This window comes from Anabrus simplex, chromosome 4, assembly GCF_040414725.1.
Source record: "Anabrus simplex isolate iqAnaSimp1 chromosome 4, ASM4041472v1, whole genome shotgun sequence".
NCBI lineage: Eukaryota > Metazoa > Arthropoda > Insecta > Orthoptera > Tettigoniidae > Anabrus > Anabrus simplex.
Window position 1 is genome coordinate 259,519,209 of NC_090268.1, and position 24,722 is coordinate 259,543,930.

At 36.4% G+C, this 24,722-nt stretch overlaps 1 protein-coding gene and 1 long non-coding RNA gene across 4 annotated transcripts in view; one reads left to right on the forward strand and one right to left on the reverse strand.

Annotated features, from left to right (window-relative positions):
• Window positions 1–24,722, reverse strand: part of LOC136871866 (E3 ubiquitin-protein ligase RNF123) — a 320,579-nt gene that overhangs the window by 62,614 nt on the left and 233,243 nt on the right. For all 3 annotated transcript variants that reach the window (XM_067145510.2, XM_067145511.2, XM_067145509.2), the window contains exons 16-18: window positions 22,125–22,264; window positions 3,856–4,044; window positions 1,208–1,373 (exon numbers count right to left, since the gene is read on the reverse strand). In XM_067145510.2, coding sequence (XP_067001611.2) covers window positions 1,208–1,373; window positions 3,856–4,044; window positions 22,125–22,264 — 495 coding nt within the window. The remainder of the gene's footprint in view (window positions 1–1,207; window positions 1,374–3,855; window positions 4,045–22,124; window positions 22,265–24,722) is intronic.
• On the forward strand, window positions 22,763–24,390 carry LOC137500413 (uncharacterized). Its single transcript, XR_011018046.1, has 3 exons — window positions 22,763–23,086; window positions 23,398–23,556; window positions 23,844–24,390. It is a non-coding gene; the product is annotated as an uncharacterized lncRNA (long non-coding RNA).

Consider the following 24,722-nt stretch of genomic DNA (forward strand, 5'->3'; position numbering starts at 1 on the left):
TCTGTTTCGGTTTTTGCTAAATAATAGGTTGAAACCTGGGGATAAGTGGAGTGAAAATGCGGGCGGGAAAGGGTTAAATAATAGATGTAAACAATGTTGTACTTACAAATTTCAAATTTCCTTTACTCATAACTTCTCTCTACCAGCAAATTAAATCCCCACCATACAAATAGGTTATGACATCCATATGCAACTATCTAAAACCAGGACATTACACGAGACAGAAATAGACTGCCTGGAACCACCTGAAATGTGGTGGTGGAAGTATAAATATGTAATTCCAAAGAACAGTACCTCAGAAGGTAAACAATAAGAGATTTTACCTTATTTGCTAGCAGTGTTTGTTCCTGGAGGGGTCATAAAATACACCATCCAGAAATCAAACAGACAGTAGCAGAAGGTTTCACTGAAGGAATGATGTGGTCAACCGAAATACAGGTTCATTAAACAAATCGTGAGAGCTAAGTAACAATGAAGATGGCTGAAAGGCCACCAAACATGGAGAAATTTTATGAGAAGTGACTAGTTTAGGCTGATTATTGATGATGACCATAATGAAGACGATGATGGTGGTGACATAATGAAAATAGTGTTTATTAAAGGACTAGTTTCTGCATAGGAAAATTAAAAGTATTTCTTTTCCATTAGGTACTCCAACATTCTATCTGCCTGATGTGTCCCATCCAAATATCTTTTTTAACATAAATTACCATTTTATCATGTTTACACTTTACATTTGGGAGAATATTTTAGTTCTACAAATGGCTTTCCCATTTTCACACCAGGCAAATAGTGGGTCAGTAATTTAATTAAGGCCAAAGTCGCTTCCTTCCGTAGCTCTTTCCAATCTCATCGTCGCTGCAAGACCTATCTATGTCAGTGTGATGTAAAGCAAATTGTAAACAAGCAATAACAACAACAAAAAGTTCTGCAAAAATTTCATTCACAGTGTTGATCCTGCATGTACTATTTCATCAAATTTCTCCCAAATCATTCCAGAAAAAAGAAAAATTACAACTCCATATTACCGCAGTGTAACAAATATTATTTACACAATAAGTGCACATGGTTCCTAGCCCTTAAAATAAAAAGCAAGTATACTAGAATTTTTATGCAATGGAATGCTTTAAATAACCCAAGAGTCTACTGTAGTTACAACATACAGGACAAGAAATAGTCAAATACTGTATGATAGAAAACAACTCACCATTGAAATCTGCAATTTCTTCTACCATCAGAGCAAGTATGATTCCAACAACAGCTGCAAGTATTGGGAAATGGTCAACAGATTCCAGATCAGGGATTTCCAACGTAACAACATGCTGAAAACAGCCAGCTCGAGAACTCACTCGATTCAACACTTGGCACAATAACTGCAAAGAGAGATTTGTGAGTAATGTTGTTTTAACACCCATAGGTTGGAATAATAATAATAATAATAATAATAATAATAATAATAATAATAATAATAATAATAATAATAATAATAATAATAATAATGTTAGTTCAACCTTTGTCCTGTTTTCCTACGGGATCAGGTATGAGGTGAGATGAATTTGTCGTGGATGGGTTTTTATGATTGGATGCCCTTCCTGATAACCTCATCAGAGGAGTTAATGAGATGAAATGAATGACGTAGGGAGATGGTGAAACCCAGTGCCGGCACATACTGTAGCCTACTCCTGTTGAATAGCACCAAGGAGTCTGCTCAAGGCTTAACGTCGCCATCCGACGGGCGAATCACTATCAACAGTGTCATATGCCCTCACTCCAATTGAGCACTGCGGAGAGGTTTGGTATTTAATCCAGGCTTTTGGCAAGCAATCTAGTGATTAGAAATTGTATACCACCACCTCCCCTACCCTGCCAGCCAACATTCTGATGGTGAAATTTTTTTCGACCAATGGAACTCGAACTGGCTAAACTCTGTGTCAGACCATTTATACTTCAGCGCCTTAACGATCATGGCCACCAGGCGGGCTGAAGACCAGCTGTTAGAAAGGAATACACTTAGAAACACACTGAAGAATTTGGAAGGTGTTCAAGCCGCAGGAAGAACTAGGAAGACCGGAAGAGTCTGGGCAGATGAACAACGGAAGCAGGCAAGCAAACGCATGAAGGAGTATTGGACACAGAGAAAACTCCGCACGAAGAGAAAGAAATGAAGTTGTAGTGTAATTCTTAGTAGTCCATTCGCTTGTAAATAATAATAATAATAATAATAATAATAATAATAATAATAATAATAATAATAATAATAATAATAATAATAATAATAATAATAATAATAATAACAACAACAACAACAACAACAATACAGCATCTTCCAGAATTATATACAGTACGCTGAAAGAACAACTAGAGTGAGACTTAGGTGAGTACCAGGGAGGCTTCAAACCTTGGAGATGCTGCACAGAACAGATCACTTTCAAATTAGTCATGGCATATTACAGGAAAAAAACCCTCTTGCAATATAACTTTGGGGACTGTAAGACATATGACTGTATCCATAGATCTTCAATATTGAAAATTTTAAGAAATTTCGTACTCCACCCAAAATTAATCGAACTGACAGAGCTCATCTTAACTACACAAAACCGGAATCAATGATGCTTGTTGTCTAAAGGGGTCCAAAATCCAGGTCAATGGCCCCTCATAATGTACTTATCACTAGTAAAGTAGAACCATGGTATTTGTCATGTTGCGGTACTAATCAAAAGTAAAGTAGACTTAAGATGTTCCACACATTATGGTACTACTCACAAGTATTGAACAAAAAAACAGGCTTACGACAGGAAGATTGCCAGTTCAACCGTGCCTTGCAATATATAACAAGAGAGTGGTATAAGGATAACCAGAAGAACATCAAACATGGAAGATCTAAACACAAGTTTAAATTGCCTGGGATTCTCTGATGACCTTGCTCTCATATTCAACAACATTCAGAAAGGCTGACAGCTACAGGAAATAGCACAGAAAATCAGCCTCAGAATATTCTTTGAAAATACAGAAATCATGTTAGCCGACTTAATCATTGCTTCAGATGAGTGTGAAAGGTTTCGAGAGCTGGCACAATTCCTATCCTTACTGCTAAATGCGGGCTTCATTCATCCCATTCCTGACCCGGTCGAATGACGGGAAACAGGCTATGGATTTTCATTTCATTTTCATGTTAACTAACCCACCACTCATAAATAACAAATGAACAGGAAATTAAAATGATTGAAATATGTAAATATTTCAGAGAATTAATAACATATAACCTCAATGAAAAACAGACATGGCATAAAAGAATAAATAAAATGACCAGAGTGCAATGTATCACCTTGAATACATTTAATAAAAAGGCCTCTAATAGTCACAAAATTAAAACACTATAAAACAGTTACACAACCAGAAATAACATCCACAAGTGAAACCATTTTCAAAACAAGTAACACTGCAGAAATAGACAGATTACTCAAGACTGAAAGAAGAACAATCAAAGTGCATAAACAAAAACTACCAAAAATGGATAATGGAGACTAGCTTCTAATGAAACAGTCCTATAAGGAAATGGAACCAGTAATGAGCACTCTCAGGAAGAAACAATTCTTATTCTCTGGACATCTACTCAGGACACCAGAAAACAGGAGAATTATTGAAAAATGATGAAATAGTAAGAGCAATATTACATAGATTTCAGAAATCAAGGAAGATATGTGTGAACTACAAACTGCAATAGAAGATTTAAAAAGCAAAACAGACAAAATTAAGAAAATCACAATAAAAAGAACAACAAACCAAGATCAACAGATGGATAATGGGACAAGTGATTTCAGATAACTAAATAAATAAATAATTAATCAATCCTACCTGACATAATCTGCCCAATAACAAATCTGAAGAAACTCGCAGGGGGCTAGTGAAAATTTCCTGTGCAATACTACAAATCATTTCCAGTACTCGTAATAATCCAAGAGCAAGATCAAAGCATGTTGCACAAATTTTGAGCTGTCTTGATTCGATAAATACTCTTTCAGGGCGACTTGATACATTCTGAATCTGAAATAAATAAAATTTTCATGTTTTACAGATCAGACATATTAATAAAATCAATACAAATGTATGTAAACTATAAATATATAACTTCTAAACAATTATTTTTTTTTTTTTTTTTTTTTGCTATTTGCTTTACGTCGCACCGACACAGATAGGTCTTATGGCGACGATGGGATAGGAAAGGCCTAGGAATTGGAAGGAAGCGGCCGTGGCCTTAATTAAGGTACAGCCCCGGCATTTGCCTGGTGTGAAAATGGGAAACCACGGAAAACCATCTTCAGGGCTGCCGACAGTGGGGCTCGAACCCACTATCTCCCGATTACTGGATACTGGCCGCACTTAAGCGACAAGATGCTAAGACATTATCATACAAGCCTGAAATGAAGATCTCTTCAGAGATTATTGCTCAGAATATGTTGAAGAGGAACTTTGTGATCCAGAGATTTTCAAAGATGAGACAGAGAAAGCCTTAGGTCTAGCAATAGCCGATGAAGCTGCTCGATCCAATCAAATGAATACATAAATGCTTAAACTGATTGATACTGTAGTACTGTAAAACCTTGTTAACACAAAATCCACTGTGTCACTGGTGTTCAGACAGCTGCTTTTCATTGTTTCATTGTATTTTCAAACATGTTGTTTATCATTTAATTTCGGAAGCCTCAAGAAAAGACATAAACGAAGATCTATATCACCAAAATCTTTGTTAAGAATATATTTATCTAAATTTGGAAATGTAAAACAAAAAGAGAGACATTATAAATTATTTATGTAAGTAGAAGAAATGCGTATAAGATGGACAAAGGACTTACCATCTTACTAATAAACGGTGAATAACTTTTATACAAGGTTTATACACCGTTTATGTGAAATTCGTTACTAATAAACCATGTATAAGCCTCCTGTGTCTACACCTGTATAGTTATTCATTGAATTGCTTATACAGACCAGGACCCTTGCATAAGCGTTGTATAGCAGCAAGTAGTGGAAAAAGAAACGAGTGAGCAGTTTATTTTCGTTTTATTTACTGTCAGCAGTAATATAATCGTGGTGAAATATTCGACGAATGCTAACCAAGCAGGAAATAGTACGAACATTTATCCATTTAACATTGAACACACATTGAAAGAATGGACGATAACGTTGATGATCTTCACAATATTTTAAACATAGAAGACATACACCATTTAGAGGTTATGGAGGCTAGACATTTTCATAAAGTAAAACGCTTTAAGGAGATGAAATGACAATGAAAAACTTTACAAGAAATGATGGTTGGGCGTATTTTTTAGTAATAATATGTTCCTGCTTAACAGACTTTTTAAATTGCGAGTTTATTATACATTATCTGCCTCTACAAAGATCTTTCTCAAATTTGAGTGTAAAAAGGGACATATTCCTTGACATAAAAATGGTATAACTTTAAAACCATACATAATATGATTTCCATACTTTGTTCTTGAATACACAGATATATGATGTATAAATGCCTAATAGAAACTTTTTGATCAAACCTTTCTTATAGCTACAAAACAGTTTTTCCTTTCTCCTGAAAAGTAAGGATTTTGGAATGTGTACCCTTTTCAACTCACCTATTCAATTACAATTACATTTTCTGTACTATCCCAATTAGGAGCACTTGATCTTTTCTTAAGTTTTTCCATTTCCTTCGTAGCATTCATTACCCAAGCAAGCTGGAATTCAAGAGGACAAATTGGGGCAAATAATCGTTCACAGGTAGGGGAGTTAGGGATTGGAATAACTTACCAAGGGAAACGTTCAATAAATTTCCAATTTCTTTGCGATCATTTAAGGAAAGGCTAGGAAAACAACAGATAGGGAATATGCCACCTGGGCGACTGCCCTAAATGCAGATCAGTAGTGACTGATTGACTGACTGACTGAAATGTTGATATCAATATAAGCCAATTTCCAGCAGTCTCACTTTGTGTTGCCACTGCCTTTTCGATATGCAGTGCTACTGCACGACTTTCCAGAAAGTTTTGCTCGTATATAACCAGCAGAAGCGATCATGAAGACGGTGAACATGCAAAATACGTCAGTAAACTACGGGAAGAGATTCCTACGACTTGGAATGAGTGTATACGTGCTGTATAGTAATACAATGCATATACTACATTTATTAGTAAGAAAAATATACAACGCTTATACAGGGCTTATCCACTGTATAACTATACAAGTGTTAAACAACTGTATAAGGACTTTTTATTAGTAAGACGGTTAATGTTCACTATGCTGTTTAAAATATTATTTTGTACTTACTGTAGAAAACAAATACATATGGACAATTTTGATTTTAAAAAAGATATTTTGTATTGTGTAACAGGATGTTTTAATGAGGTAGGTAACTAATAAGGCAGAGTGTACTGCCACGTGTAAATTTTAGGAGTATTTTTCTACTCATTTCCTAATTTCCTGTAAGTTGCAGGTCCATCAGGAAGATTATTCTATAAAAGCTCTGTGATATGCTATAATAACGAAGTTTCTTACTGGTGAATGTAAGAGCCACGAGTGTACTCCCGTGCCCGAATTGGTTATCTCCTGATTGCCCCATTTCCAGCTACCAGTAGCTCCATGAGAGCGTCTCTAGTTTGTGCGTCTTTGATTTCTACCGGCGCAGGGAGCAGACGTCTTCTCTGTCTGTCCCTTGATGGGATTACTGGCCCTCTGGGTGAGCACTGTTTCTGTTTTTTTGGATTTTAACTTCAATGTAAATTTTAATTTGTGCACCGGAGTTTGCCCACGGTATTTCGCATTCGCCAATTTTTAAATTCAAAATGACTTAGCCCTTTCAGGGAGTCAAACCTATTTTATCTTAGGAAACAATTCCCTTTTCTTGTTTTGAATATTATAATTAAATGTACATATAATGTTGGTTTAAGGTCTTATAAGTAATATGTAAAGTTTTAATTTCCCATGGGGTTGCCTCCGTTAGTTCTGCATCAATTTAATGTATACCAGTTAAAGCTGTGCACCTTTTACTGAAGTGTTTTAGGAAAGGCAGCAACTTAATTGGCCTCTGGGTTAAATATTTTATTTCTTGCAACTATCTGTCCCTTAGGAGATGTTTCAACATGCCCCCTTTCTTAATTTCATTTGTAAAAGGGGATTAGTCCTTGGTAAGCTGTACAATTTTCACATTGTATTCCTTTTCTTACATGTAACTTTCAAAAGGCCATCTTCTCTAATTCCAATAACTAACCGTCACGATTTATTGTACACAATTGTTACGAGATATGCTTGTATTTAGGTTAAATATTGCTTCAAGAGGAAAGCAAGGTAGAAATGTCTTTTGCAACGGATGTGCGGCGGCACATACATTTGTAATATATAATTTTTTTTTGATCTAAAGGTTATTGATGTGAACCTCGTGTTTTTTTGGAACAATTTTTACTTGTTTTCGATTCACTATGTTATTTTGGTTGTACTGCTAATTAATTTGTTTTGTACCTTAATCTTCTTTATGAAGTCAATAAAACTTAGGTGTTCAGAAAGGGATTACCGTTGATTTTGTTTTCTCTGCAACACCCTACTTTCTCATGGACCTCGTAGGGTTTCCAGCCTGTTTCCCATTTCCTTTCTTATAGTTGTCAAATTGGTCAACCTGGTATTTATATCTCTGCGCTGTTTCAAAAGTATTAATCGTGTGTGCGTTTCATTTAATTTAAGGTGTTCGAATCTTATGAAGTTTAAATTTTTTTATTATTATTATTTTGTTCTTGTGTCGTGTAATCAGTAGTGGTTACACACGGAACTAGAAAATCACAAGTTTGTGTTAAAAGAGTTATGGTGCAACATCGCCGAAGGGTCATGGCCTACCAAGCAACTGCTGCTCAGCCCAAAGTCCTGCAGATTGTGATGTGTCGTGAGGTCAGGACGACAATTTCCTCTTGGCCGCTATTATTAGCTTTCTATACTGGGGCCGCCATCTCACCATCAGATAGCTCCTCAATTGTAATAACGTAGGCTGAGTGGACCTTGAACCAGCTCTCAAATACAGGTAAAAATCTCCAACCTGGCCAGGAATTGAACCTGGGGCCTCCGGGTGAGAGCCAGGCATGCTACCCTACACCATGGGGCTAGCTAGAGTTAAATGACCGAGCTCAATAGCTGCAGTTGCTTAAGCGCGGCCAGTATCCTATATTCGGGAGATAGTAGGTTCAAACCCCACTATCGGCAGCCCTGAAGATGGTTTTCCATGGTTTCCCATTTTCACACCTGGTAAATGCTGGGGGCTGTACCTTAATGAAGGCCATGGCTGCTTCCTTCCCATTCCTAGCCCTTTCCTGTCCCAGCGTCACCATAAGACCTATCTGTGTTGGTGCGATGTAAAGCAACTTGCAAAAAGAGTTAAATGAGGACCCAAATTTACGAGTTAGAATAACAGTTACAACAGTACAGAACTGTAGAGTACTGGCGCACTGTTCAGTATGTGACACTACATAAATAACTGTTGAGGTACTTCAGTCATTTTTTGCGAGAAAAATTCAAGTGTTTCGCTGTTGCTCATGTGAATGAAAGTGCCATGTCACTTCACAGCCAGCTGCATTCATAGCTTTAGTAAATACAGCAATAACTTTGGATTTTGCACCAAAATATTATAAAATATTCAATGTGGTTAAAATTTCCTGGCAGCTATTATATTATTATTATTCTTATTCTTATTATTATTATTATTATTATTATTATTATTATTATTATTATTATAACTGGCGTAGGGATGTGGCAACCGCATCACCCAGTGGAAAACCACTGCAATCAGCTACCTGAGTATTGGCAGGAAAACCATAACATTTGCGAGGTATGGAGGAAATGCCTACTCCCAGTCCTGAACAACTAGGATGAAATAAGGCAGAAAACCTTCTTCACAATTTCATAAAATCATCATCTCTCATCTTCACCTTTGTAAATAACATTTAGAATTGTAACTCGAGGTTGGCTGAGTGCCGTAAAATAACAGCCAGAGAACATCTTGAGCCAAACACATTTCATAATCTCATTTTTCATCATATCATATTTCACTTATCACCTTTCCAGATCACATCTGGAACTGCCAACCATGACTACAGTCAGACTCTTGATCATTGATCAGACCATCAACCTAATACGAGAAGTCCTCTATTGAAAGAATCCACTTGTTTGGACAGCTATATACTGTAATCTTCCAAACGAAGACACCATTCGGATACGGTGGGGTGTCAGATAGAGGATTGTGGCAAGTCAGAGCATCCAGAGACATAATGATCAATCCTGCAGATTAACAAAATTAAGAATGTAGCTAAGTTCAATAAACCAGGAAAGTTTTAGTATTTGACAACATCAAATATCAATTCACTGATGAAGGTTGGTATGTTGAAACATCTAATAGATATTTTGAATCAACATAAAATTGTGATCACAGCTCTTCAAGAATTACGTAATACTGATCAGAACCCAATTGAATCAGGAGGGTATCATCCCTATAAAGGACCTCCAGGTGAAAGAGTTACAAAGAATGTTCCTCAATTTGGAGTTGGTTTCTTGGTACATAATAGAATTCTAGATTCCATTATTGATTTTTCCTCAAATTCATCAAGAGTAGCATTATTAACAATTAAAGTGGAAAACAAGCTCTATACATTGATAAATGTTCATGCTCGAACAAATGAAAAGAACAGAACTGACAAAGAGGGAACACATCAATTTTGGGATGAAACTGACCAATTAGTAATGAATATACCTGATACTAACATTACAATTCTTCTTGAAGATTTTAATGCAAAGATTGGAAGCGAGAGAAAATTTCATGTTGTGTGGTGGGACGATTTCCAGCACATAAATTAACGAACAAGAATGGCGAACGGTTAATTGAATTTTGTATTAACCATGGACTAATTTTAGAAACAACAAGGTTTAAAAGAAAACTGCGTAAATTAATGACTTGGAAAAGTACATCCAAATGTTGAACTGGGTGAATCTCAAATAGATTATGTGGCCATGGATCATAAATTTCACAAAGAAATTTATAATGTTAAGGTTCTGCGTGGTGTCGATGTTGATTCAGACAATTACATCTCCAAGATTAAATTTAAATTAACTCCTAAAAGGAAAAATAAACTGCATTAACTTAATAAAAAAATATTGTATGGTCCTAGTTCAGTCATCATAAATATTCGAACATACTTTGAGAAAAACACAACACTTAAGTGATAGCTTGGGAACCACTATTAACAAACTAAAAGCCATAACAGAGGAAGTTGCTCCCATTAAAAATGAAAAAAACATGCTTGGTGGAATGAAGAGTGTTGATACAGCAATACTACGCTGACATAAAGCCTGGTTAAATGATCAACAGCAAAAAAAACGGAAAGCTCTAGAGAAGAACTAATCAATGCAAGACTATTAACGGCTAAAAACATCAGGAGAGTTAAAAGAAATTATCAGAAGGAAACATAAAAATCTATTGAAGCTTTCAATCAAAATAAAACAAGAGACTATTATAGGACATTTAAACAATACCAAAAATTATACTCCCCCCCTACTCTCCTGATGAAAGATAACAACAGAAAGGTGGCCCATAATGATTATGACAATGCAATATTTTGGCTGAATACTTCAAAACATTACTTAATAGTGATGAACCTGAAAATTATTTTGAATTTGAACTATTTCCCAGAAATAAAACACCTTTGGAGAAGGTCATACCACCAGTTTATGATGAAGGAAATGCAGCTATTGACTCACTGAAAAATTTTAAAGCAGCAGGAGAAAATCAACTAGTAGCAGAACTCTGGAAGAATGTGAATATACAGACTATTCAGAACCTACATAAATATTTGACATTTGGAATACAGAAAAATTGCCTGAAGAATCGAATGTTGCAATTATACACCCAATCCATAAAAATGGTGATATATCAGATCCTAGTAACTATCGAGGAATTTCTTTGCTCGATATCACCTATAAAATTTTCTCCAAGATCCTCTATTCCAGAATCCATGACCAGCTTGATAGCGATTTGGGTGAATATCAGGGTGGTTTTTGTCCAGGATGAAGTTGTCCCGATCAAATTATCAGTCTCAAATGGGTCATAAAACATCGACTTATTAGGACCAAAAAAAAGTGATCACTTTTGTTGATTTTGAAAATGCTTGATACTATCCATTGTGAACCATTACTACATATCCTTACTGAACCATTTAAAATTCATAATGGTCTTTGACAGGGAGATGGAATATCCCATGGATGTTTAATTGTGTGCTGGAAGAAAATATGCGTGAATGGGGTAAGGTATGTCCTCCGACTGTAAAGATTGGAAGAAATATTTGACTAAATTGCCTGGCATTTGCTGATGAGCTGGCACTATTAGCAAATAGTATAGAAGAAGCAAACTTTTGACTTGGGTTTGAGACCTCTATTGCGACTCACTCTCGTGATGTTGAGTTTTATTATGTAAATTTGTAATCTTGTTTTGTTTAGAATTTTATTTTCATGGTTACCGTATTTCTCATGGGTTTTTGTTATTAAATTGGTTCCACCCTTTATTTCTCGACTTCTCATGTACAAAAAGTATGTAGACTTGATCCCCTCCTCATCATCATCATTTCCCTTTATCCAGCTGTAGCCGGGTAGGGGCAAATATGGTTCCTCTCCACTTTCTTCGGTCTTTCCACCACTCCTCCTCCAACACTGTGTCCAGTCCAGGTTTCTTTCTATAATGCTGCGTTGGATGGTATCCTTCCATCTCAATCGTGGTCGCCCACGGCCTCTCCTTCCTTGGATTTGCATTTCCATCACCTTTTTCGGCATTCTTTCGTCGCTCATTCGCTTTATGTGCCCAAACCATCTTAGTCGGCTCTTCTCTATTCTATCATTCATTTTTTCCACTCCAATTTCTTCCTGGATTTTCTCATTCCTTATTTTGTCTCTTCTACTCTTCTGTATCATATTCCTCAAGAACATTTCGGCTGCCTGTATTCGACTCTCATCCTTCTTTGTCACTGTCCAAGTTTCTGCTCCGTAAGTTGTTATGGGTACATAATACATCTTGTACATAGTATCCTTTGCTTCCGTTGCCACCTCTTTGTCCCATAACATGTTTCTTACACTATGATAGAAACAACTTCCAGCTTGAATCCTTTTACTAATCTCAGCATCCAGTCGAGCATTTTCCATTAATTCACTCCCCAGGTATTTAAACGTTTCCACTACTTCCAGGGGCTTGTCTGCAAGTCTAATCTGACCTTTCCCTTCTTTCTCCCCTCTAGTCATAACAAGAGTTTTACTCTTTTCTACACTTATTTTCAATCCACAGTCTTCGATCTTCCCATTCACCAAATTCAACTGTTCTTGAACCTTCCTGTCGTCTTCTCCCCAAATCATATCATCTGCAAATAACATCATGTTCATTTCTCTTCCTCCATATGCTGCTTTTGCTGTTCTCATGATGTCATCCATTACTATTGTAAACAGGATTGGTGATAGAACACTTCCCTGTCTCAGCCCACTAGTTATTTTGAACCAACTTGTCCTGGCAACTTGTGTTTGCACGCAACTACAACATTCCTTATACAATGCCATGATCATTTTTATTAATCCCTGTCCAATTCCTTTTTGCACCAGACTGTCCCAAACTTTCGTCCTGGGGACACTGTCATATGCCTTTTCAATGTCAATGAATGTCATCACCATATCATTCCCGTACTCCCAATGCTTTTCCATTAGTTATCTCATAATGAAAATGGGCTCTGTTGTTGACCTTCCACTTCTGAAACCAAACTGATTTTCCTGTATCCGATTCTCAACCCTCAACCTTATTCTACTTTCCAGTATCCTTTCCATTATCTTAGCAACATGGGATATAAGAGTAATTCCCCTGTAGTTCTTCATTCTTATCACCTTTCTTGAAAATTGGGATGATTATTCCTTTTTGCCAATCCTCAGGGACCTCCTTATTCTCCCAGACATTCCTGAGAACCCGATATGTCCACTGCAGGCCTACAGCTCCAGCTGCCTTTATCATCTCCACTGAAATTTCATCTATTCCAGCAGTTTTTCTATTCTTCATCTTTCTTACTGCCATTTCAATTTCATTCATTGTAATTTCTTTATCCATTTCTTCATCAACTAATTGCCTTTCCTGGTCATCCACTGAATGACTGTCATCCGTTGTTATGTTCAGCAGCTTCTGAAAATACTCTCTCCATCTATTTCTTATTTCTTCTGGCTTTGTTAAAATTATGCCACCTTGATCCTTCACAAATCTGGTGTTTACTTGATCTCTCTTTTTGTTTCTTAACCCAATCGCATCATTTGACGACCCTAGCTCGTCATAGTTACTCGTGGCATATGAATCAAATGACGAGCTCTGCTCGCGGCGATGCACAGCTGTACATCAATCCATATAGTTCAGTCACTAACCCACAGACGCCACTTGTATGCATTCTGAGCTGAAGTTTACACATGTGGCTTCGGTTTTTTCCCTTTCGCCAGGTTCTCGCACACTTCCGGAACAAGAGATAAGAGAAACTTTATTCACATCATTTCGCTCTTGTCAGTTGCCATCATCGCGTCAAGCAGATATGCTGGTGTTGATGAAGAAGGAATACGGAAGCTAATAGATAGTGTTCTGGAGAGTGATATTGAAGGCAGTGATGTTTGTGACGATGAAATAGACCCGGAAGTCCTTAGTTCGAGTACTAACGATGCGTATAATAGTTCTGATGACTCGGAAAGTGAAGCAAATAACGACGGTGTGCCGAGTCCTTCGAAACGAGCTCGTACCTCGGCACAGACTAACTTGACTGACTGGAACTGGACAAAAAGTGACAATAAACCTGTTGTACATAAGTTTAGTGAATACAGTGGGGTTAGCGAAAATTTATTGAAAAAGTTTGATACGCAGCCACTATCTGAACTCTCAGTTTTTTGTGAATACATGAACCCTTTGTTTGACAAAATATCTGTCGAGACAAATTCATATGCAGCAAAACAGTTGAGCAATCCTGACAGAAAAAAGTTGAAAGACGATGACAAATGGTTTGAGACTACACCCGACGAAATTAGGGCATATTTTGCGTTAGTTATACTAATGTCACAAGTGCGAAAGTCAAGAATACAGTTATACTGGAGTAAAAACAGGTGTATAAACACTCCTATTTTTCGTGAAACCATGAGCAGGGGAAGATTTATTATAATTTCACGATTTTTACATTTTGTTGACGATTAACAAGTCGATAGTAGTGACAAACTAAGAAAGATTAGGCCTATAATACAACATTTCTGCTCCAAATTTTCAGAATTATATTTACCTTCACAAGATATTGCTCTAGATGAAAGTCTAATGAAATTCAGAGGCCGCCTTTCATATGTCCAGTGTAATAGGTCTAAACGTTCTAGGTTTGGAATAAAAATTTACAAAATTTGTGAATCAAGTTCTGGCTACTGTCTGTCTTTCAAAATTTATGTAGGTGATGATGTAACGGATCCAAGTCTGCCAGCAAGTACAAACGTTGTTCTCAACATGTGTGAACCCTTGTTAGGCCGGGGACATACATTGTTTTTAGATAACTGGTATTCTTCCCCAGATTTATTCAAAAGGCTACATGACGAGCAGATGAATGTAATTGGAACTGTTAGACAGAACCGAAAAGACATGCCTCGCGATATCAGTAAGACAAAACTAAAACGTGGAGAGTATGAGACGAGGGCTGCCAACAGTATGTTGTGTGTGAAGTGGAAAGACAACAAGGATGTTTGCTTTCTCACCACTAAACACAAATCAGCTGACATGACAGGGACAGGCAAACTCAGACGTAAGAGAGGACAAACCCCGAGGGAAGAAGTGATAAAGCCCAAATGTGGCCTTGAATATCAGAAGGGGATGGGTGGTGTTGACCTTCAGGATCAGGTTACAGCTCTGTTCCCCGTCATGCGACGCACAGTGAAAGGATATAGGAAAATATTATTTTACCTCCTGGATATGTGTATTTTCAATTCCTTCAATGTGTATCACAAGATCGCTGCTAACAGAAAGACGAGCTACACGGACTTCCGAACTAGCATTGCTCAGCAGCTACTAGAGACTGTTCGGTTGCCGGAGTACTCGGTTCGAGGTCGACCTTCAGCGAGCACCACCCCAACCAGATTACAAGCTAAATCATGGGCCCACTTTCCCATGCGTATTTCCCCTACAGAGAAGAAGTCAAAAGTCACAAGAAGGTGTGTTGTGTGCTACAGCCGGGGTAAAAGAAGCGAAAGTTGCTGGCAGTGCAAAAAGTGTGGCGTAGCTCTTCACTTAGAAGAATGTTTTGAGGTGTACCACACCAAGCAGACGTACTAAAATAGCGGCATTGGTAAGTTTATTACTTCTTTATTATGCATGCAAATTTTCAGGAAGGAATATTTACTGGTTGGTTTTGTATGATTTTCTAAATAATAGTGTGATGACGCCGGCCTAGAGCGGTATTTAAATGTGATTTCTTAGTGAACTCCTATGGTATTTAAATGTGAGGCTAATGGGTTAAGATACCATACAGTAATTTCTTGCTGCCCTGCGTATCATCTCTCAATGTCTGTGTGAATAAGGCAGAGCTTTTCCTCTTTTCTTCTTCCACTACTTTCTTGGCCAAATTCTTTGCCTCCACATATTTTCTTCTACTTTCTTCAGTCTTAGATGTTTTCCATGCTTTCCATGCCATTTTCTTTTCCTTCACTTTAATCTTTACCCTATCATTCCAGCAGTGTGTTTCTTTGTCTTTCACATTTGCTGATGTTCTACCACACACCTTTTCTGCGCATCCAACCAGTGCTTCCTTAAATCTTTTCCATTCCTCTTCAACATTCCCCACCTCTGTCCTGGGTACCAAGGGTATTATTTCCCTTTGAAATTCTTGTATGCTTTTCTCCTTGAACTTCCACACAAGTGGCTCATATAGAGGAACCTCGATATCTCAAATCACCTCGGGAGCTAAATTTTATTTAGAGTTATCGAAATTTCAAGATATAGAGAATACCGTTTTTCAGCACACTCTGTACTACTACCAGCAATCACAGAACCACCTGTTATTGTGAATACACACTATGCCTGCATAGCTTCCATGCAATGAATAGCAGTTTGTGATCTGCTCACATATCTGCAAGAAAAAAAATAGTTGCAATGACTTTTGCCACCAACCCCCATATAAACCCTCGCAAAACACATGAAAGCAGCCTAGTTTGGTCACACAATCCAAAATGACAAATACAGCTTGACAGAACTGATCATGCAAGGCAAGACAGAAAGGAAACTTAGATGTGGGTGTAGAAGATTATCCTGGATGCAGAACGTCCGACAGCTGTTCGATACCCACAATGAGGTACATGATGAGGGGGCTGTGTAAAGATGGGTACAGGACAAGTCGCCTTCCGATATTTGAACTGAAGTGGGTAGGTCTGTGATTGCTTGTACATCAGGATATATAGGTATCATGCAATTTCCATGTCCAAATATTCCAGTGAAATAACATTCAATTTCATTTAATGGAAAGGGGCATGGGAGAGGAAAATCCTATTCATAACAAGCCTCATAACTTGTTTCCTGTTGTAGTAATTATATTGGACTATTTCATATACATATTTCAGTTGTTTCTTCTCTTTTTCTGTTGTTGACCTAAGCGTCAGATTAGAACTTTGAAAATATGTGAATCCTTCATTTCTCGTCCTTTTCTTACGTATGTGATAGTATCACACAGCTGGATGTTGAGATCCAGGTAGTGTAGTCATGGATGCAAGGAAGAATGAATTTACCTCAGAGACTATATCATCTATTAATTTATCTGGAGTTTGGTCAGTGATGATTCTCTGCAGCCTGTCCCCCCACTGCTTCATTTTATTCTTGAGACTGTTTGTACAGCCAGCAGTAGTACTTGTAGAATCCCTTATTGTACTACTTTCTGTTGGTCATTTGACAGTATCATCAGAAGCACCCCTTTCGGACACATACAGTAGAAGTCTGCTCTAGCGAATACGGCATATAACGAGAATCCCGTAATAACGACAGTTTTTGTCTGTCCCTTCAAAATTCCTATATTAAACTGTGTATTATCCTTCGGTAACAGCAAGAGCCCTATGACATGCATCCGTTATTATGAGCGATTAAGCATGCAATTTTTTTTTTCATTACAGACATTTATGCACTCAGCGATTATATTGCATGTGATTGATCATATTCGGTATCATTTCCTCGCTATGTTGACTAGTGAGCTCTCCCGTCAACATTCGATGGCGATGTCAGAGTAAATTAGTAATACCGATAGACTGCTTTTCCGTTAAGAAAAATGGAAATGAAAGAGGAGAACATGTTTTTGTAATAAATACGTAAATAACATGTCTGATAGCAGATGTTAACTAATTAAAAATAAAGGCTGAAAGAAATGACTGCTTAATTTTAACACTAAATACTGCAATTAAGTAAGAATGGGATACACCTCAAGACATGGCAGAGTGCATCATTGATTTTAGAGGTTAGTTTTATATTTTCTCACATTAGGTTCAATTTCAGAAAGGCTATTATCATTTCTCTACTGGTGCTTGAAATATGTTTTCATGATACATGCAGTACGGTTAAGCATTTGCTACAAAATGTGATCGATCATCTGTGGTTCCATACGTTTTCTTATTATGTGCACTTGCAAGCTCTCTCATCGACATTCGAAAGTGATGCTGGAGTCGATTAGTAATACCCGCCAACTGCCATTCCGTAAAGAAAATCAGAAACGAAAGAAGAGAACATGTTTTCATATTAAATACGTAAATAACGTGGTTGATAGCATTTGTTAACTCATTAGAAATTAAGGCTAAGTAAACGATCGCTTAATTTAAAAATTCAACACAAATTAAGTAAGAATGCGATACACCTGACGATATGGGAGAGTGCATCACTGATTTCTAAGGTTAGATTATATTTTCTCGCGTCTGATTGAATTATGGTAAGGCTATTCCCATCTAAATTTACAGTGAGCAGTGATGCAAGTGTGATAAACTGATGTAACTTGAAAACAATATTCTCTCACCCATGGGTAAATAATGCAAGTATCGAGCTCAAATTATTATTATTATTATTATTATTATTATTATTATTATTATTATTACTACTACTTGTATTGTATGGCTATGAAGTGTTTACATCCATTTAGTATTATTATTTACGTAGTCAGATTAATGAAATGTTTGTGAGGTTATGTCATGAAACATGTACTGTATATAGACATTTATGAGTTCAGTTAATGTAAGAACCTGTATATAATTTATTATTACCTATATTGTTACTTGGGTAGTAAAATAACTAACGATGGCAGAAGTAAGGAGGACATAAAATGCAGACTAGCACAAGCAAGGAAGAGCTTTCTTAAGAAAAGAAATTTGCTCACTTCAACCATTGATACAGGAATTAGAAAGATGTTTTTGAAGACTTTCGTGTGGAGCGTGGCATTGTATGGAAGTGAAACATGGACGATAACTAGCTCAGAAAGAAAGAGAATAGAAGCTTTTGAAATGTGGTGTTACAGAAGAATGCTTAAGGTGAGATGGATAGATCGAATCACGAATGAAGAGATACTGAATCGAATTGGTGAGAAGAGATCGATTTGGCTAAATTTAAAGATAAAAATTTTATTGTTCCGTATTGAAAGTATTAACGTTAAAAATTAAATAATTGAAAAAGAGGTTCAACCTATTCAATACATAAAAGAAAGAAATGTAGTGATTACATTCTTATTTAATAGTAACTATAAATGGGACCGGTTTCGACCCTAGTCCAGGTCATCGTCAGCCGTAAAAACATGTAAAACAATGCATATGAAAAAGAAAAAGAAAAAGATTAAGTGAACTTTGGATCGGCATAAGATGAAACATAAATTAATGATGGGGGTAGAAATTGTGAGTCACTTAAAAGAAAACAGTACGTAATATTAAGAATCATTGCGGGTGCCATACTACCATTCTTAATATTACGTACTGTTTTCTTTTAAGTGACTCACAATTTCTACCCCCATCATTAATTTATGTTTCATCTTATACCGATCCAGAGTTCACTTAATCTTTTTCTTTTTCATATGCATTGTTTTACATGTTTTTACGGCTGACGATGACCTGGACTAGGGTCGAAACTGGTCCCATTTATAGTTACTATTAAATAAGAATGTAATCACTACATTTCTTTCTTTTATGTATTGAATAGGTTGAACCTCTTTTTCAATTATTTAATTTTTAACGTTGGCTAAATTTGACGAGAAGAAGAGATAGAATGATAGGACACATCTTAAGACACCCAGGACTTGTTCAGTTGGTTTTTGAAGGAAGTGTAGGTGGTAAGAACGGTAGGGGTAGACCAAGTTATGAATATGACAAGCAGATTAGAGCAGATGTAGGATGCAATAGTTAAGTAGAAATGAAAAGGTTAGCATAGGATAGGGTGGCATGGAAGGCTGCATCAAACCAGTCTATGGACTGATGACTCAAACAACAACAACAACATATATATATATATGATTTGTAATCCACTACAGTATTGTCAAACACACTGTAACATCCAGAATGACGTACCTCTGACACTAGATGACGGTAGAATATTCTGTACATTATATAACCATGTTGTTAGGCACTCGAGAATTTACAAGAAGGTATTTTGTAACATATCTTTCTATAAGCCTGGCCAGGCACCTATATAAAAAGGTGGTCTTGATGGTAGAGACGAGTTATTGCTTAGTTGGAGTTATGGTTTAACAGGAGTATATTTGTAATTTTGTGGCTGACATGTCTGTAAACAGTCAGCGCTTTACAGCAGTCAATTGTTTTAAGGTTGCAATCTCCATGTGACATGAGCGTAGTGATAGGCAGTTGTTAAAACGGTGGTTTGTTGATGTTTTCGGAGTGAGGTGTTTTGTTTGCGACAGCAGTGATTAAGGTTATGTGTATTTCATTTGTAAATAATTGTGAATAAATCCATGTACGCAATTTGACAGCATTTTGTGTGAGTCATTGTGGATAAGTCAGATGGTTATCACTTTTCTACTGGTGCTTGATATATGTTTTCATGGTACATACGCGGTTAAATTGGGTTAGGTGAAGTTGTTTGAATAAGAAAACTGAAGCGTTCATCACAAAATGCAACCTTTGGTATAGTTTTCTTGCATGTGCACTTACGAGCTCTCTCGTCGACATTCGAAGGCGATGTCGGAGTCGATTAGTAATACCCGTCAATTGCTGGTCCGTTAAGAAAATGAGAAATGTAAGAGGAGAACATGTTTTCGTAACAAGTACTAAATATTGTGGTCAATAGCAGTTGTTAACATTTTAGAAATAAAGGCTAAGTAAACAATCGCTTAATTTTAATACTCTACACTGAAATTAAGTAAGAAAGTGATACACCTCAAGATATGGCAAAGCGCATCACCGATTTCAAAGGTTAGTTTACATTTTCTCACGTCTGGTTAAATTTTGGAGAGGCTATTTCCCTTTAAATTTATAGTGGGAATGTTATTTCTCTACTTGCGCTTGGAATATGTTTTCATGATGCATGGTTAAGTTAGGTTAGGTGACTGTCTGAATAAGAAAACAGAAACATTTGCAACAAAATGCGATCGATCAGCTTTGGTACCGTATGATTAGTAATACATGTAGACTGCTGTTCTTTAAAAGAAAATTCAAAATGAAAGAGGATAACATGTTTTAGTAATAAATGCATAAATAACGTGACTGATAGCAGTTGTTAACTCGTTAGGAATAAAGGCTGAAGTAAACGATTGCTTAATTTTAATATTATATACTGAAATTAAGTAAGAATGCGATACACCTCAAGATATGGCACAGTACATCACTGACTTCAGGGGATAGTTTGTATTTTCTCGTGACTAGTTAATTTCGGAAAGGCTGTTCCCATGTAAATTTGCAGCGGCAAATTATAATTTCTCTACGTGCTCTTGAAACGTGTTTTAATGATACATATCCAGTTAGGTTACATGATGCTGTTTGAAGAAGAAACTTGGAATGTTTACCACAGAGGCCTCTGGAGTGATACTATAATTTTTTCAGAATGAAAGTAAACATACACTTTCACGTAGTATCAGAGTTTGAAAAATAACAAACGAGTAAGCCATAGTGTGGATAGCATCTGCGAAAATACAAGTTTTGAACAAACTGACTGCCGTTTCATATCGATTTTAATGTGTATGGTGTTTCCCCAACTCTAACAAAAATTCAGATATAACGACAATCTGTTATAGCGAGTAAATTATTTGCCATTATGAATTCTCGCTATAGTAGACTTCTACTGTACTTTGATGTTAGTATCTGTCCATATTCCTCTGGGTGAGCCTTGCTGATGTGAATGTTCACAGATTTACAGAACTTTCCACAGAAATTACAAGACTGTTTCCCATCAAAAGGGTCCAGGCTACTACGGGCAAGGTTGTTATCCATATTGTATTCTCATTTGATGTTGTTTAGGAAACAAGGGAATGAAAATTTTCATGTAATCCAAGTGTGCACTGTTCAGTTATACCACTTCAGTTTTATCACAAGATATACGGTGTAGTTTCCTCTTGGGTGATAATAATGCCACAGAGAAGCTAATAGTTCACCAGACAGGTAACAAAATCAAACGATTTACAGTGCTCATTGCAGCAATAACATTTCTTTTTTCTCCCTAGAGTGAATCAAATTGTGTCATGTCAGGCAATATATTACAGAAATTGTATTTTGGCATTAATTATAAGGAGACGATTCCTCACCAGAGTGAGTCACTATGTGTTTTTATAGTTCTGAAATGATAATGTTGAATATGTAAAGTATAGACATGGCACATGTATATTTAAAAAATAATTTGAAGTAGAGTAATAAAAACATTTACAATTATTTCAAGTCCTCAATAACTACATTCCTGACAATTACATCCCCTGTATGTCCACCCAACTCAAGTGTTATGAATTTTGTCACATTTATGAACAAAGCTTCTTCTACAGCTTATGCAGGTATTTTACACACAAAGATCTTTCTACAATCACCACCAAAAATGTTTCTGAGAAAATCATACATCATTCCCTTACCTCTTGGAGCATCCCAATGAATTCAGAGAACGCCCAATTGAGCTGATTCAATAAGGAGTTGAGAAATGCTGTGGCTAAAGGCTCATTGCTAAGCAGAGTTTCTTGTACATGGCCTTGGAATAAGACTGAAGGACAGGGCTCTGCAAAATAAAAATAATACTTTGTTGGTACTGTGTAATCAAAGCAAACAGGAAACAACTTACATGAAATAAATCAATGTAAAGAATGTATATAATTTAGGAAATTTCTTGAAAAAAAAAATACCAATGGTCAAATTTTATTTCAGTCATAGTCGTATTTGAACTTCAACTCAGGAGTGTAAGGAACTGAGAGATTCATCTTATTTTGTTCTTCATATTGCTTGATATATACATAGTTATTCACCTAAGCCGTTTGCTTCAAATATCTTTGGATATGTTACAGATATTGATATTTTGCTTTTTCTTAGGCGAATGGTTATAAGGTTGTAATTAAAGAAGGTAAATAATTTATTTGTGGTGTCAATCTACAACATAATTACACCCAGTTTTTAAAATCTTTCATTTAATGGAACTATACTGGTTTCTGTCCCTAATACAGTAGGCCTTAAATAGTTTAGTGTTGTTTTCACTAATAGACTAAGGGGGCTGTCACACAGGCTCGATCGAACGACTGCGATCGACCGACTAAGAAAACAAACCTACAGAGGGCAGTGGCACCAGTCACACAGCATCGATCGTCAGCGATCAACTGCGAGCGATGAAGATCGACTGGTTTGTAAAAACAAACGTGTCCGTTTTTCAGTCGCAGTCGTTCGATAATGGCGGACGCAACATAGTCATCTGTTGATGAAATCGAAACATTAATTTGCTTAGTGTATGAAAACAAAGTGGTGTATAATCCTAGACTCCCTGGATATAGTAATAGGGAGACTGTGAATTTTGTATGGCATTCTATAGTGTGGAGAATTGGGACAAAAAATGGTAAGTAATTATTAGATTTATTACGATTATCTTATGAATAGTGTTATCTTAGATTATTTATTGATAAAGTATATTATACGGAATAGAGTGGTAAAATGAGTTACACTAGGAGAAGTAGTAATTATCATTCTTGTAACTTAATTGAAGAAATGTTTGGAAAACATAAGCAGTGCTTTCCTAACCTCCATCTCGTACCTAATGAAATGAATACCATTCTTTGCTTTAATGACAAATAAGTGTAGGCCTATGCCATAAGTAGGCCTACTACATGTATATTTTCTTTGTCACAATATTCTGATTCATTGTTTCAGGAAAACGTTGTGCCAAAACATGGCAAATTCTGAGGGCTGGATATCGAACTTGGAGAGATAACATCCTCCCTCTCCTCCCAGGTTCTGCTGTACAGAAAACATAAAATGGGTCTACTTCAATGCCCTCAACTTTCTGGAACTCTTCATTGCTGGAAGAAGGTACAATTCTGTAATATTTATTTTTAAAAGTAGGCCTACATTACAGACCAGTGTTCTAGTTTTGAAAGAGTGAGGGGAAGATTCAGTCTGTAGGCCATAAGTTCCACCCATCTGTTCATTAATTTATCAGATATAACTGAAAGTAATATAATATAATCTAACCTAGCAATCATCTTACTAAAATAATTATTGAAAGTAACAATTTCTTAAACAGAAGGCTTGTGTCCAGACTAAAATGTAGCTCCAATTTAGAAGAATTGCATTAATATGTTGTTCATTTTTTTCAGTTCTATAACAAACACATCTATGGAAGTGGCACCTGGTGTATGAGAGCCTTTTCACCAAGCTGAAATATAGGAGGAGGAAGCAGAAATAATTTGTGTTGGAGGGGTTTAACTCCTACAGTTCAGAAATTACTGAAGGGACTTCAACTTCCAGTCCAGTGGCTTCTGCTTCTACAAACAGCTTTGCCAGCAGTTAAAAATAAAAGAAACAGAAATGTGAAAGTGACAGTGATGTGTTAAGTGAATATTTAGAAAAGATACTGAAAACTGAAAAGAAAATATAATCAGTGTTATTTTTAGTGTCTTCATGATGACATGGAAAGAATGAGTGAACTAGGTCGAAGGGTTTTCAAAGTTAAAATTCAGAAACTGTTGTATACAGTGTTAGACCAAGAAAGAATCTAATAAAATTTATGTTCTTGAGAAATGTTCTACTTTTTAAATTAAATCATTTTTTGTTATACTTATCTATCAATATTTACTGGAATACTCAGTGAGTTATGTGTATTAGGACCTGATGGGAAAGAACCTTAACTCCAATTTTTATTAATTATTAGCATTATTACAACATCTTAATTTGTATATTTTATGTGGTAGAACAGGTATGGTTTACAAGGAAAGGAGTTTTTGAAATACATGTAGTAGGTCCTTTCTGTGTGTATGTAGTAAGCAGTTGTAAAGCACAGGTGGTCTGAAACCAGACCAGCGTATTGAGACTTCCTTCTTACGGTATACTGTTGATCGCAACTGCAAACTCATTGCACTAGGTTTGTACAGCACAGGTGGTCTGAAACCAGACCAGTGTAAAGACATTAGTAGTTTTGTTCAGGAGCTGACTGCCTTCTTACAGAATACTGTTGATCACAACTGCAAGCTCATTGC